Genomic DNA, 15,034 nt, shown 5'->3' on the forward strand with positions numbered 1-15,034 from the left:
CCATCTACCAATGAGGTCATACTTAAGCTGCCTTTGTCGTTATTATAAGAATAATTAAAATAATAAAGTTAACACTATACCTGGAACAGACTCTGTCTTTTAGAAATAAATGGTAGTTAGTTAAAATGACTATTACATATTTAATAAACTGGAATTACTTTCTTTTTGAGCATTAATTTAAACCTGTTTATTTTTATTCTTCCCTTTCAGGATTAATTTATTTTTGGAAATCAAGTGCAATATTAAAAGGAAAACAAACCATACTACATTATTGGAAGCCATTTCTTCTAATTTTATTACATTTTAAAATTTATGATTTGATTTGAATACTGTCATGGGAGGAGCTGTGAGTGCTGGGGATGATAATGATGACTTAATTGATAACTTAAAAGAAGCTCAGTATATCCGCACTGAAAGAGTGGAACAAGCCTTCAGAGCGATTGATCGCGGAGATTACTATTTGGAAGGCTACCGAGACAATGCTTACAAAGACTTAGCCTGGAAGCATGGGAACATACACTTGTCAGCACCTTGCATTTATTCTGAAGTTATGGAAGCATTGCAACTTCAACCAGGATTGTCTTTTCTTAACCTGGGAAGTGGAACCGGATATTTAAGTACAATGGTGGGCTTAATTTTAGGTAATTTTATTTTTTGTAAAATTCATTTTTAAAAAATAAGCTGAGTTTGTATTAACTGTTTATGATTTACAGCATTTGTAACTTTGTGTACAGTGTATGTTTGAATGTATATACTCAAAGTAGTTGTCTTCCTTACTTAAATGGAAACACAAGGTAGTAGTATCTTTTCTTATTCTCAGCCCTGAGCCTGGTAGATAACTTCTGCATTCAGTACTATACCTAGAAGGCTCTTGGAACTGTTTTGTAAACCCCAGTCATTGTCTATACTTAAAATTGAACAGCTGGTAGGCAGGAGACTCAGGAGTATAATGTAATATGTTTCAGGTAAAGTATTCTGACTGCTGGCATAGAGTTTGATAGTTATCAGTGTCCCATTTTAGAGGGAATGCTGCCAGGTTTTTGTTAGAAGATACAGGAGTATGTGGAATGCAGAGGATGTGGCACTGGTAGGGCACAGCAAAGGATTGAAAAAACACAGCAAGAGTGAAGTATATGTCATTAAACTTTCAGCATACTTATTGTTTGTCCTGCCAGGCATTATTTCTGGTGTGAGTATACAGCAGTGATCAAGACGGACAAATACCTCAGCCTTTGAGAAGCTTACTGGGTGACTACTATAAGGGCTAACTAACTAGCATTGTTTAAAGCACTTTACTATACAGTAACTCATTTAACATTGTTAATGATCCTGTGAAGTATAAACTATTATGATTCCCATGTATATAGGTGAATTAAACTGAGGCACAGAGAGATAAAATAACTTGCCTAAAGTCACATAGCCAGGAAGTAACAACTGGAGAATACGGAATATGAGTGGAAAAAGCATGGCTAGAGGAAAATCTGTAAGACATGAATGATGTTGGGTGGAGGATGAACAACCATGAATTGTACTAAACCACTTAGTATTTACTGAGTGCTACTGTGTGGCAAGCATTAAGATAGAGCATTAAGGCCCGTAGCATAGACTCTTGCCCTTGAGTTCACAGACTGGTGAGGGTAGAACGACAAAAACCAGCAGTTCTCATCCAATGTGATATTATAGTTGAGGTATATGCCCAAGTTGCAGAAATGAGACTGACTTAAAATTTACTCCTAAGTGATGGGGTATCATTGAAAGATTTTAAATAGCGAAGTGACTAGAGTAGGATAATTACATCCCGTTGTGCTGGGGCAGTCCTAGTTTATCCCTGTAGTCCTAGCATCAGTATTAATATGTCCTTCTCTTTCCCAAAGTGTCCCAGTTTGGACAGTAAATTATGTGGTCACATATGACATTTAAGGCATTTTTAGTCTTGAAATTTCCTTTTCCTACCTACATACTCTCTGGTGTCTTACTTTCTCTCCTAGTCATGGAACCTGCGATCTATTTTGTTAAAAAAAAAAAAAAAAGGTAAAGAAAATAGAGCACTTGCCTCCCACAATTGAGTCAGTTCCTGATATATAATAACTACTCAAAAATGGTAACAAGTTACTAATTTTTACCAAGAAATATATTGAACAGGTTTTATTTAGATTTGGTTCTCCTGCCATCTGGAGACAGGAATTTCTCAGCAGGTTGGGAAGCCCAGGCATCTATCACTACTATCACTAGTGCTTCTTTGAAAAAGGAATCTCTAGGTTTTGAGACAGTTTCCAAATCAAAGGAACTTAGTTTGGTGGGTCAGGGAAGGAGGGGAGAAGCTTCTTTCCAAAAGTGGGAGTTACTCTTCTTGAACCAGTGCGTTTCTTGACCAGCTCTGGCAACTTTAGGCTGGAGTCCAGGCTTCATACCGTCTCTGGCCAGCCTCAGAGCACCTGTTACCCTGTCTTCCACTTCTCCATCCCTGTCACCTGGCTCTTGCTGAGGGAGGGCAGTCTAACCAAAGCCCTGGCCAGGAGAGAGGGTCATAATTAGCAGCCTTGCTAGCAGTGAGATGGCCCTCTTAAACTTCATTTCTTAGTCTCAGTTTTCGAGATTTAGATTCCTTTACCCATGTGCATTTGTAGAGCGACCTCAACCTTCATTGTATCTTGAATGTCCTTTAGTCCATACCAGGGAGCACTGTAGGGAAACAGACCCTGGTGTAAATGATCCACAGTGCACTAGACAGTTTCTTCTTGTCACAGACTCCAGGAGTCATGGGTCTTTAGTTATATGTATGACTATGATTACTGAACATTATTCCAGGATTTACTATGTGTGATCCTGCACAGTCAAGACCAAGATACAGTTCCTTTTCATTTGATGGGAAATAGTCGTTTTGTGAGAAAGGTAAAATAAAAGCATTTAAAAGAAGGAAAAGGAGGGGAGTATTTGCGATCTTACCCCCCAGCATATGTCTCTACAGGTTGGGGTGGGGGGTGGGAAAGGGAGAAAGAACAGTCTGTAAAACTATGATTACAGCTAATAAATCTTGGATCTATCCAGCTTCTGAGGAAGCTGAATCTTTTTTTTCCCTGCCTCCTTTTTTTTTTGTTTTTTGTCTTGAGAAAGTTTAAGTCAAGGAAGAGAGCATACATCCATAAAAATCACTTAGAACTAGATCCAAAGAAGAATGTTTACATGCTTCCTATAATTATCTGAGTATGGTGAATCAGATTGGCTCTGTTGCTTCACAGTGACCTTACGAACAGAAGTTCATGCCTTATTAAGTAACCACGAGTATAACACCATGGCCCTCAGCCATGTTTCTCTCCAGTCACAAGATGGGAATGACAGGTGCTCACCATCGGCAGTGGTTCTCATCTGAGGACATGCTCACTATAATCTGGAGGAGACCAGGCTGAGTAAGGGAGGAGCAAGGCATCTGTGCTTTGATGATACAGATAAGGAAGAATATCCTTTGAGGAATTTCCATGCCACTCCAGAAACACACCTGTACAGGTTGGGTTACCATCTTGAGGGAGCTTTTGTTCACTGAGAGGAAGTTAGATTTATCTTTACTTTAAGAAATTTCTTTTGATTGAAGTACATTTAAAACAGTTATTCATAAATGGAATTTATTTTTGCCCAGGACCTAGAGAATGGATCACCTCATTTATACAGCTTTAGTTTCAAATTGAAGATAAATTCTTCCTGTTCCACTTGCTTCTCCCTGAGAGTCTTCCTAGAACAAAGGAATTTCATACAGAATCTTGTTTTTAATTGATTCCTCTCTCAGTACTGTTTTCTCATACCTAGGGGAATCCCATTGAAAAATAGGAGAAAAGAAGCCTCCCAACTCCTCTACTCCCAGAATTGAGTTACATTATCAGAACCATAAAAGCAAGTTACTCTGAAATCTTTCTGATCCAAGTAGGGATGGTTCTCCATTCTGACCCTTTTTGCTTAAGGATTCACTCCCATTTTCTTACATAACCCATTATACAAAAACTATAGGTTTCTTATAAAACCTATAATATCAAGGTTTATTCAACTTAATGATTTTCTTAGCCTCTTGCCTAGTTCCTCAGTTAATAGACGAGATTGCCAGAGTCATTCCAACACTAAGTGTAGCACTACCTCAGCACTACAACATTATTTCCTAAGGTGAAACAATTAATAATCTTGTGTGCTTAACAGGAAACTGACTGCCATATGTAAATACCAACAACTGTTGTAGTGTCCAAAAGAGCTAATTAGTTAAGCTATATGAGGCCATCATGTTTGGTCTCTATGCTCTTTTCTTCCTCTCTGTTTATCACAGGACATTAAATGGCCCTCATTCAGCTACACTCATATTGCCTTTGACCTCAGATCCTCATATTTTCTTTCATTTTAGCCTCTGAATTCAGTGAATTTTAGTAAATTGCAGAGTTGTGCAAACATTACTATAATCAAATTTGAAAACACTCCCGTCATTCCAAAAAGAGTCCACATGCACGGTTGCATCCACTCCATGTCCCTACCCCAGCCCAACACTCATCTTCTCACTACAGATTTACCTTTTCTGTACATTTCTTATAAATACAATTATACAATATATGGTCTTTTGTATATGGTTTCTTTCACTTAGCATTATGTTTTCAAGGTTCATGCATGCTGTAGTATGTATTAATACTCCATTCCTCGTTGTGGCTAACAAATAGTCCATTATATGGGCATAGCACATTTTTTTTGTCCATTCACCACTTAATAGACATTTGGGTTACCATTTTTTGGCTGCTATGAATGATGCTGATATGAATATTCATGTATAAATTTTTGTGTGGACATCCATGTTTCTTGGGTGGATTCCTCGGAGTGGAATTATTGGGCAATATGGTAAGTGTATGTTTAATTTTTAAAGAAATGACCAAACTTTTTTAAAGTGGTTGCACTATTTTATAGTCCCACCAACAATGTATGAGGTTCCAGTTTTTCCATATCCTCATTGATGCTTGTTATTTTCTTTCTAATAGCCATCTTAGTGGGTATAAAACGATATCTCATTCTGGTTTTAACTTGCACTTCCCTAATTACTAATGATGTGGAGCATCTGTGCCTGTGCTTTTTGATTATTTCTATGTCTTCTTTGGTGAAATGCCAATCCAAATCTTTCCCCTATTTTTAGTTGTTAGTATTCTTATTATTGAGTTTTAAGTGTTCTTTATATATTATTCAAATCTTTCCCCCATTTTTAAATTAAATTGTTAGTATTATTATTGAATTGTAAGTGTTCTTTATATATTTTGGATACAATCGCTTTATCAGAAATATGATTTTCAAATATGTTTTCATGGTCTTTTGGAAAACTTTCTTGGCTCACTTGAGGCCAGAGAATCAGGGCGGTTCAGAGTAGTCTCCCCACCCCTCACCCACCCCAACACCTATTCTTTTTGGTAAGACAAAACACATTCTGCAAGTTTCTAGGGTTCTCGTAAGGCAGATTGTATTTTCTACATTAAACCAAACCTCAGTTTTCCCTCTGTCCTGTATCCTCCTTTTCTGGCTGGTAGGGTAAAGGGAGGAAATTTTATTTTATTTTTTTAGGAATTACAAATGCTGCTATTGATATGTGCTTTATTTTGGGCTCCGGGCAAATCTGTTTTGAAAAGAACCCTTTCATTTAGGCTACTGAACATTTTCTGAAACTGATAAAGCTCCTTACTGTTTTGTTTTTTTAAGATTTTATTGGGGAATTGGGGGAGGGAACAGCGTTGGGGAATCGGGGAAGGGGAACAGACAAGTTCTGTCCTTTGGTTCTTCAGTCTAGTTGTGGAAGCTGTCACTTCACTGGCCCATGTTGGTATCGTGATCATTGTGCTCTTCCCGGGTGAGGCAGATCGGTCGCCGGCCATTGGACGGCCATTCACGGCAGCTCACGCCGGCTGCTGGCCACTCACGGTAGCTTATGGCAGCCCACTGCAGCCTATGCCATCGCCGGCGACTCACGGCAGCCCAGCTCCAGGTTGAGCTGTTGTTCACCATCTTAGCTGTAGAGGGCAGTGTCACTGGCTCATGTGGGTTCCAAACCGGGGCCCTGCTGCTCAGAGCTCACGCTCCGTCCCCTCACTGTTTTAAACCATTGCTTCTTAGTCCTAGTTAGGCTTGTGTGTCTCTTTTCTTCTACCTATATACCCTGTATTGAGTGGCCACCACTATCCTGTATCTTAGGGGTTTTTCCACTCTTCACTTCTGATTGTGGCATGGAAATCCTTACTCAACCATTCTCCTTAATTGCTGCTACCTGAAAGTCAATACCCAGATGCTTTGTGTTTATGGATATTACTGCTGATAAGTACAGAGCAACAAATAGTAAATAATAAAAATATCTTATTAGGAAACAGTATAAGTTTTACAAAATTTACAAAGTTTTCATAATAAGTTTTTTCTGGTTATTATTTCCACATATTATTCTTAGAAGTTATAAGGCAATTCCCTCAGTGGCATGAAAAGTCTTAGATGGTTCTCTGTGCATCTTGAGTTTTACCTTAGGGATTAACTATCCCCAACTTGGATCATTCATGTACCAAATACAGTCGATCCATATTATTTGCAAATTTGCCTACTTGCTAAAATTTATTTGTAACCCTCAAATCAGTACTTGGTGGTGATTTTGAGGTCATTCGCACACATGTGCAGGAGTGAACAGTTTGAATCTGTCTGTGAGCATGTTTCTTTCTTGCAGGGGTGGAACAAGGTGAAGCTCTGCCCGCTTGTTTCGTGTCTGACAGAGATAGTCCCAGGATGGAGACAGAAGTGGGCAGCACAGTGCAAGCAGCGCTGGCTCTCGGGCCCATTTCCGACCCCACTAGTGGGACAACCTCACTCAAATCACTTAACACTTCTGAAGTTCATTTTCTCTTTGGTAAAATAAAGAAAATAGACTACCAGGATGAGGTTTTAGGATTTAAGATTATACTCTACTTCACATATGTGTATATATGTATATATTCCTCTAGTAACAGTGGTTCAGCATTTGCTAATTAAGTGATTGCTCGACTTTATAGAGCATAAACTACCACAAATAATGAGTATCGATTGTAATTTCAGAAAATTACTAAACCTTTCTGAAATTGTCTCTGTGTAAAATAATTTGTTAATCTTTTATCTCCCTATGTAGGAGCTGGTGCCTACAGAATTGTCTTTCTCTTCTCATGCAGTCTTACCTAGGCTGGCTTGGATGTTGGACTGAGCACCTCAGATAAAAGCCAGGGGTTGACTTGTGTTGGCAGAGTTGCTTGGCCTGCTGGAGTTGTTGGGCCCTTCTGGAACCTGCCTTCACATTCTCTCTGGGTGGCTCCTGCAGGGTTAGCCCGTGTACCTTTCCACATCTGTGGCTTTCAAAGATTCTTTCCCTGAATTTCAAATCTCTGCATTGCCTTTACAAGCACTTTCTCTGTCTTTTTATAGAAGCTTTGGCTTTAGCAAGTGAAGGGTAGATCTTCCTTCTGTCTTCAAGCAACATCCACATGCAGAGAATTCATAGGTTTCTAGCACCAAGGTCTGTCTGCCGAGCTCTGCACACTCTTGAATCTTCAGGCTACTCTAACAATATTTAAATGTGTGGTGCTTACTGCATTATTTCTTCTTCGGTGTACACAAGATTCCAGAAGTTGAACCTGTCTCAAGTTATCCTTTCTTACCCTATCTCATAGAAGACAAAGCAGTTCAAATTTTTTTCTTCCTCCTTTGTTTCTCATTTTGATGAAAGGTACTTTTTTTCATCCAAAAATTACTCAAGGAAGAAACCTGAACATCAATCTCTCTTCTCTCTAATTATATTTTGTGATAGGTAATACATTCATAGGGTTAAAAAAGCCAAAAGAATCAGGAGACATACTTTGAATGTATTACTTTTTTTTTTTTTTTTAGCTGAGCCATCCTGCTACCTGGCGGCAACTCAGCTCGGGCTGGGAATCGAACCGCTGTTGCTCAGAGCTCGCACTCTTGCGCGAGCTCTTAACCAACTGAGCCACTCGGCTGGCCCCTTCAGGAGACATACTTTGAAAGATTTTTCTTTTCTCCTTCTCATCCATTTTATCTAGTTGCCTCCCTACTTCAAGAATAACACTATTGATCCCTGAGAATGCCTCCATTTTTGCATAATACAGTTGACCCATGAACAATGTGGAGGTTAGGGGCACTGACCCCCTGTGCAGTTGAAAATCCACATGTAACTTTTGACTCCCTAAAAACTTATATACAGCTGCTCAGTATCTGTGGGGGATTGGTTCCAGAACCCCGCAAATAACAAAGTCTGCAGATGTTCAAGTCTCTTATATGAAATGGTATGGAACACTGCATAGTTGGCCATCCGTATCTCACGATTTTCACCTGTGGATCAAAAATACTGTTTTCAATCTGCGGTTGGTTGAATTGAATCCATGGATATGAAACCCAGGGATAGGAGGGCTGACTATATGTTTATTTTTTAAAATCCGCATGTAAATGGACCTGTGCAGTTCAACCCCATGTTGTTCAAAGGTCAGCAGTACTCACCTATTTATAGAGATGATCATTGACTTGAACTCAGAGGAACGTTCTTAGGTACATAAAGTAAAATGTGTGTTGCATTTTAGAAGATTTCTATCAAACAGCTAAAATTAATAAGAAATTTATTTTGAATGGAATGTACTTACCTGTAAGACTTACTTGTGTGGAATACCTCATTCTGTGATAATACAGATAAAGTAGATTTGACATATACTTATGATGTTTTGCTAGTATATTTTAAAATCAAGACCAAAAAATATACATTTTTATGCTTTGTATATACAATTTGCCTCAGTCTTAGTTGTGAACCTTTTAAACTTGGGACCATAGCTATATTTATGTACTTTATTATTCTTTCAAAAAGTAGTTATTCTATTTGCCACTGCCAGCTGCAGAGAACACAACACTGCACGAGACACACCCCACACCCACGAAATTGTGCATGTCATTTCTGAACTGACAACAGAAGCATTGTTACAGTGGCCGTTCTTCATTTAGTTCAGTAAATATAGAGTATTTATGTGACTTGATCACATTGCTGGCCCCAGAGTATCTTCAGGTACTTCACAAATCAATATGCAATGGAATGAAAGAACTGATGAAATTGGCTTCCAGGGGAAATGATTGCATTAAAATGAATTTGGATCAAGCTGTTCAAATTAGCTTTTAAAATTGTTCTTTGTTATGTTATAGTTGAGCACATATTGTTTCTCAGTTTATTGAATTTGCTTTGGTAGAGACTTAATCTCTTTTTTAATGTGCCAGTGTAGATGTGTGAGATACAGTCATAAGTTGCTCTGGACATGTTAGACTTGAATATTTTCAGCCTGCTGAATGGAAATATGTAAATGAACTGATTGTGAAGTCTTCTGGGTATTTTGACATTTTAGACACATGGAGGCTTGGGTCCACTCTCTGTAACTGTTTAAAGCAACACTTGCAGATTTCATGTAAACATATTTCTAAGATTCAAGTGTAATAAAAATAGGACTTGTATTATCCATAAGCCAAGAGGAGTCTGAGGGACTGGAATCTGAACTTTCTAGTAAATTTCAAGACTTACTTCATGAGGCCTTTTCTAAACCTAGAGAACAGGGAACAATTTTCTAGTCTTAGATATAGCCAGCCAGCTTCAGGATGGTTAAGCTAACATGGCAAGATTCAGTAAACATTTGGCAGTGTTTTTCATTCTTTAATATGCATTTTTAGTGTGATATAGTAGGATGAAGAAACCATAAGAATTTAATTATATTTTAATAAGTGGCACTGCATTAAGTCAATTTCTCTTTATTTAGCTAATGATTACTTAATCTTTTGCTGATTCCTTTTTTCTCCCCTTTCCTTTATCTACCTTTGCACTATTTTACGTCTCTACATTATACTTGAGGGTGTTCATGAGAAAAAAAAAGAAACCTATTCTTGTCTACTTTTCACCTATTGCTTATTTCTGAATTCTTATAAAGTTATTTATAAATCTTTCCAAAGCTGCCTACTTTTATACAACTAAAATTAGTAATAAAGTAACATTATAACTTTTTGAAAGATGTTTTTACATATATATTTTAGTTCTAACTATGAGAAATTTTAGTTTCCTAGAAACCAAATAACTGGTTGACCTACTCCCTCTTGGGGTAAATATTTAGTTTTACCCAAAATGATTTGTAGATACTAATTCTTGATAATCATTTTACCAGTGAGAACAGAGATTTGGATAGCCCGAAGAGATGTTTAAAATAATTTAGATTGGACTTTGTAATAATTAGGCAGATGTATTCAACCTGAGCTGCATGTTAGGGCTACCTGCAGAGCCTAGGCCACACCATGAGAGATTCCCTCTACCTTTTTGGGGCGGGACCCAAGCATTTACAGTTAAAATCAAATTAAATTTAATCTACTTCTAAATTTAATGTTAAAATTCCCAGGTTATTCTAATATGCAATCAATGTTGAAACCCCCCTTGTATAGGTTATGGTTTTGCTTCTACAACTATCCAGTCTTACGTACAATGAAAGGGCACATTATAAGTTTTAATGATTGGTACCAATCTTGTACTTTATGGTGTGTGAAGCAGTTTTACATAATTTACATGATTTTTGCCAGGAATTCATTTTATACAGTAGGAAAGAATTCAAATGGTAAGTGACTGGTCTCAGATTATATAGCTATTGAGGAACCAAGGTTGGACAGTAAGACATCCTCCCTTAAATCTGTCTTTATCACCACCCCACAGTGTTTAGATCTTAGTCAGTTGAAATGATGGATTTTGAATTATAATTATTGACCTTTACATATAAGCTTTGATTATTGACGAACTAGTACATGATAAATGAACTAGGTTAGATCCAACTACTACAAAAGAAAAACAGCCTCTAGACTTTATTATATTGGAATTTTATTACATTTGTTATTCTTAATAAATGGGCTATTGCCAATCTTAAAAATCATTTCTAATATTATTTAAGATACCTAGGGTTTCCTAATAACTGTATTTGTCTTAATAAACCTTGACTTTTATGTATGTTTCTATTTTCTCTTTAATAATTAGCCATTAAAGATAGTGGTCAACTGTTAGTACTTTCATTTTTTTAATATGTATTATGAAAATTAAGCATTTATTACTTCATAGAACAACCTCTTCCCACTGGCAAATACAGACTAACATTGGAATCTATTGAATACAAAGGCAAATTTATGTTTTATCTGTTAGATGTTAGAGAGTGTTAACACTTTTCCTTTGGATACTGTTTCATTTTTTTTTCTCTAGACAGCTTATACCTTTCTATTAGAATTATTTTATATTGTTTATTTTAAAATATTTTACTTTTTTTTCATCTCTTTGACTAGCTCATTATTTTTTTATTGAAAAAGTTATATACATGCATATAGTTAAGATGCACTTTAGACAAGGGGTGTAATGATGAAAATTTCTCCTTCCTACCCTAGACCTCTTAGTTCTGTTCTCAGAAACAGCTATGTATATTTTTTTAGGTTTCTGTGTTTGATTTTTCTGTTCTATTGAATACTGATGTCAAATATGAGTTGCAATGAATAGCATCACACAACATTTTTATCATACATTTGATGTGTTCTAGTTGTATACTGCATTCTAATAAATGACATTGCTATTTAAGTTTTGCCTTTTATTCATGCATTCTTTTCAATTATTTTCAATGTTATCAGTTTATTAGTGATAATTATAGATATGTCTCTGTGATATTTTAAAATTAAGTGGTTACATCCATTAAAAATCATAAATGGTGTTGGCATTAGAAATCAGTGCATAGTATATATTCTATGTGTGTGTTTGTGGTATTGTCAAATCCTTTGTATGTTAATGAAATTATCTTGTGTCAAGGTGGTATAAAAAAGGAATTATATGAAAAAACGTTCTTAAGATATTTTCGTAATGAACTTTAAACCTTATTTCTAAAAGTTGCCCCTTTACTTTTAGGCAATAAGAAAGCAAAAAAGGAAATAGGGACCATTGGCATCATTAATTGATGAGCAGCCTGTGTAGTCCCTTTTGACCTAGAACTCTGAAGTTCAAGCTCCCTCTTAATAAGGCAGTTTGAAATATTGACTAGAAGCCTTGATTTCCAGATTCTTTACCTGTTGCCTTTATTATAGTGTTTATGCTATAACTGGGTCTTACTGGGAACTTCAAATTTCAGGAATATTGACGTTTGTTATTATCTTTTACCTGTGTAGCCCTAGTTTTGTTTTCTTGTAAAAAATAATTGATTAATATAACTTAGATTCTTAATGGATAATGAAAATATAAAAGCCTCTTATGTTTTATATTCAGTGGGTCACCTTAAGAGAGTAAGAAGAAAACTAGGTTAATTTCACAGGTCAATATTTTCCTTTCTATGTACCTAATATTAAGTAATTATAGTTTAATTTGAGTTTTTAAATGAGGAAAACTATTCAGTGTTTCTTAACATTGTTCTTTATGGAAATTCAAGTTTCGAAAATATTCGGATTCAATACTAAATGAAAAAGTGTGCTTCTCTAGATTTAATTTTTTGTCCACTTTCATTTATATTTTGAAAAAGGAAATTTTAGTTTTAGTCAGTTTATCTGTGGTAATAAGGAATTACAAAAGGTCTTAAATGGTATTGGATGGATATTTCAGTTTTCAGATAAGACCAACAAACAGTTCGACAGTAAGGAAACAAAATATGAGAAGCAAAACATTTCAGATTACATCAATCAGAATAATTTATTTTAAAAACCATAAACATTGCAAAGAAAATTAATTCTATCTGTTGTGGTTTTGTGAATCAAAGGGCATTTTTATTTAATCTTTTTATCTGAAAACATTTTTTAAAGTAGAATCAGATTTTTTTAATAATCAAATACAATGTGATAGAAATATACTAGTTTAAAGCATTATCTTTATCTGATTTTGGCTTGAAGACAGTAAATGAAGATTTTGGTTTAATTTTTATAGGTTAGGTAGTTCCTAGATCACAAATCATTTTTTTTATGTGCTCCTGAGCATTCAAACATGATAATTGACTGATTTTTTTGTTTGTTTTTTAAAATTCCAATATATATTGTATTTTTAATGACATTCAGTAAGGGACACATCCTGTTAAGTAGTTCCTAAGATAGATACAAGATACAGAAAATAAGTCCATATAAGATACAGAAAATAAGTAACACACACACACACACACACACACACACACACACTCGCATACTTTTCCCTGGGAGACGAATCTCAAAGTAAAACAAAAATATAACAAACGTAGAGTAGAAAACCTGGTTGACTCAATTTCAGAAATTCAAAAGGAACGTAGCATAAGTAGATGAGATTGTGTGTTATTTTCATGTGTCGTGGGACAGGCAGCATGTATAGTAGCCTTAGGAAAGTAAATCCAGTTAGTCATATTCTCGGAGAGCTGGTGCCAGGGTGGGGAAAGGAACCATACCAAAATCATCTGGGGCCCTCACCTGTTTCCCATTCCTAGAATGTCACCCATCCTTGGCTATGTGCAAATAGAAACACCAACTGATAAGTGTGAAGTATGTTGGAACAGGACAGTGAAATCAGCTCTGGGAAAATGACTGATGGCCACATTCTGCTAAACACTGGGAGCTCCAGAAGGCATAGGATGCGGTCTTGGCCTTTGAGGAAGTTAGCATTTACTGGGTTAGTGGTGAGGTGTTGTGAGATATTTACATAATATCTGTGTCAGTCCATGGTTTCAGGATTTTAGAATTACCAATATTTTAACCAATGATAAATAAAAATACAATGGTAAAGCATTTAAGTCTTACATGACTTTCTTTGTCTGTATTGTCCTGACAGATAGGCATTTTTTTTTAATTAAAGCAGTATAAATAATGAGATTTCCATTCAGCTTTTTAGATCTGTTGCTAGAAGATATTCACATATTTCAAACCCTCTTTACTGCTCCTGTGATAAATGAGCAGAAATTAAAAGAGCTCTTTAATGACATATTATTAATATTTTTTATAAAAATGCTGCTGCTACGATTGCAGGTCCTTTTGGAATAAATCATGGAATTGAACTTCATTCAGATGTGGTGGAATATGCCAAGGAGAAACTGGAGAGCTTCATCAAAAATAGTGATAGCTTTGATAAGTAAGTATAGTTTTGGTCTTAAAGCACTTGGTATGTAAGATATGTGTGACATGTCTGTTCCTCAAGACTATTAGTTTATTGATCATTAAATAGTCAATTGAATGCAGCAAAAATCAATGTGGTGTAAAATGAGAGAAAAAAATTAACTTCGAATAATCATTCTATGCTATACTTTTTATTCTATGTGAGTCTATAGAATTACAAATAGATGCAATAACTTTAAAAATTTTATGTTAATATCACTATTAGTAGGGTAATGTTCCATTCATTAAACATAATACAAGTTCCTTTTCTGAAGAGACAAAGATGTTTGATTAGAATACTTTTCTGGAACTGGTTTTATACCTTCAGGATAATAATTTAATAGTTCTGCCCTCTTTATTTGTGACATAATGGTGATATCTGTTAGCATATAAAGGACTTTCATAAAAAAACATCCAATTACTTTGTAATTTATCTAGAGGAAATTATGATAGAAATACAATGATAGATCTTGGATAGGGTTGTGTTTGAGAAATTTGTTTATGAAACCATTGTTTTGAACTCCTGGTTTCCCTTCAAAGAAATGCTGCACAGTCTTGGGTGCTTGAGCTGACAGGGAAGGTGGGTAATATTTGTTGGTTAATATTTCTAAAATTCAGCAGTGATAATACTATGGAGCAAGGGCTTCTTATGCTGAAAAGTCCATGAACTCTGAAATTATGTAAAATTTGGAGGGCATTTATATCTCTCAACTAGTCATTTTCAAAGAAAGCCTTAAAAAGGGTAGGAATCACAAGCTTACAACTTATTCATTTAATGTAACTAAGTTTTAGTGCAACTATTCAGAGTTCCAACTCAGGTTGTTGGGAGTGTGCCTTCCATATTCATCTCTAGCTCCCTGGCCATGACCATGGAGGTGAG

General features: G+C 35.8%; 1 protein-coding gene across 1 annotated transcript in view; it reads left to right on the forward strand.

Moving 5' to 3' along the window:
• Positions 1 to 237: 237 nt before the first annotated feature.
• Positions 238 to 15,034, forward strand: part of PCMTD1 (protein-L-isoaspartate (D-aspartate) O-methyltransferase domain containing 1) — a 38,307-nt gene continuing 23,510 nt past the window's right edge. Inside the window, exons 1-2 of the mRNA XM_019634217.1 lie at positions 238 to 641; positions 14,029 to 14,131. Of these exons, the coding sequence (XP_019489762.1) occupies positions 335 to 641; positions 14,029 to 14,131 (410 nt within the window). The 5' untranslated portion in view covers positions 238 to 334. The remainder of the gene's footprint in view (positions 642 to 14,028; positions 14,132 to 15,034) is intronic.

The sequence above is a fragment of the Hipposideros armiger genome, unplaced genomic scaffold, assembly GCF_001890085.2.
Source record: "Hipposideros armiger isolate ML-2016 unplaced genomic scaffold, ASM189008v1 scaffold_1546, whole genome shotgun sequence".
In the NCBI taxonomy this organism is placed as follows: Eukaryota; Metazoa; Chordata; class Mammalia; order Chiroptera; family Hipposideridae; genus Hipposideros; species Hipposideros armiger.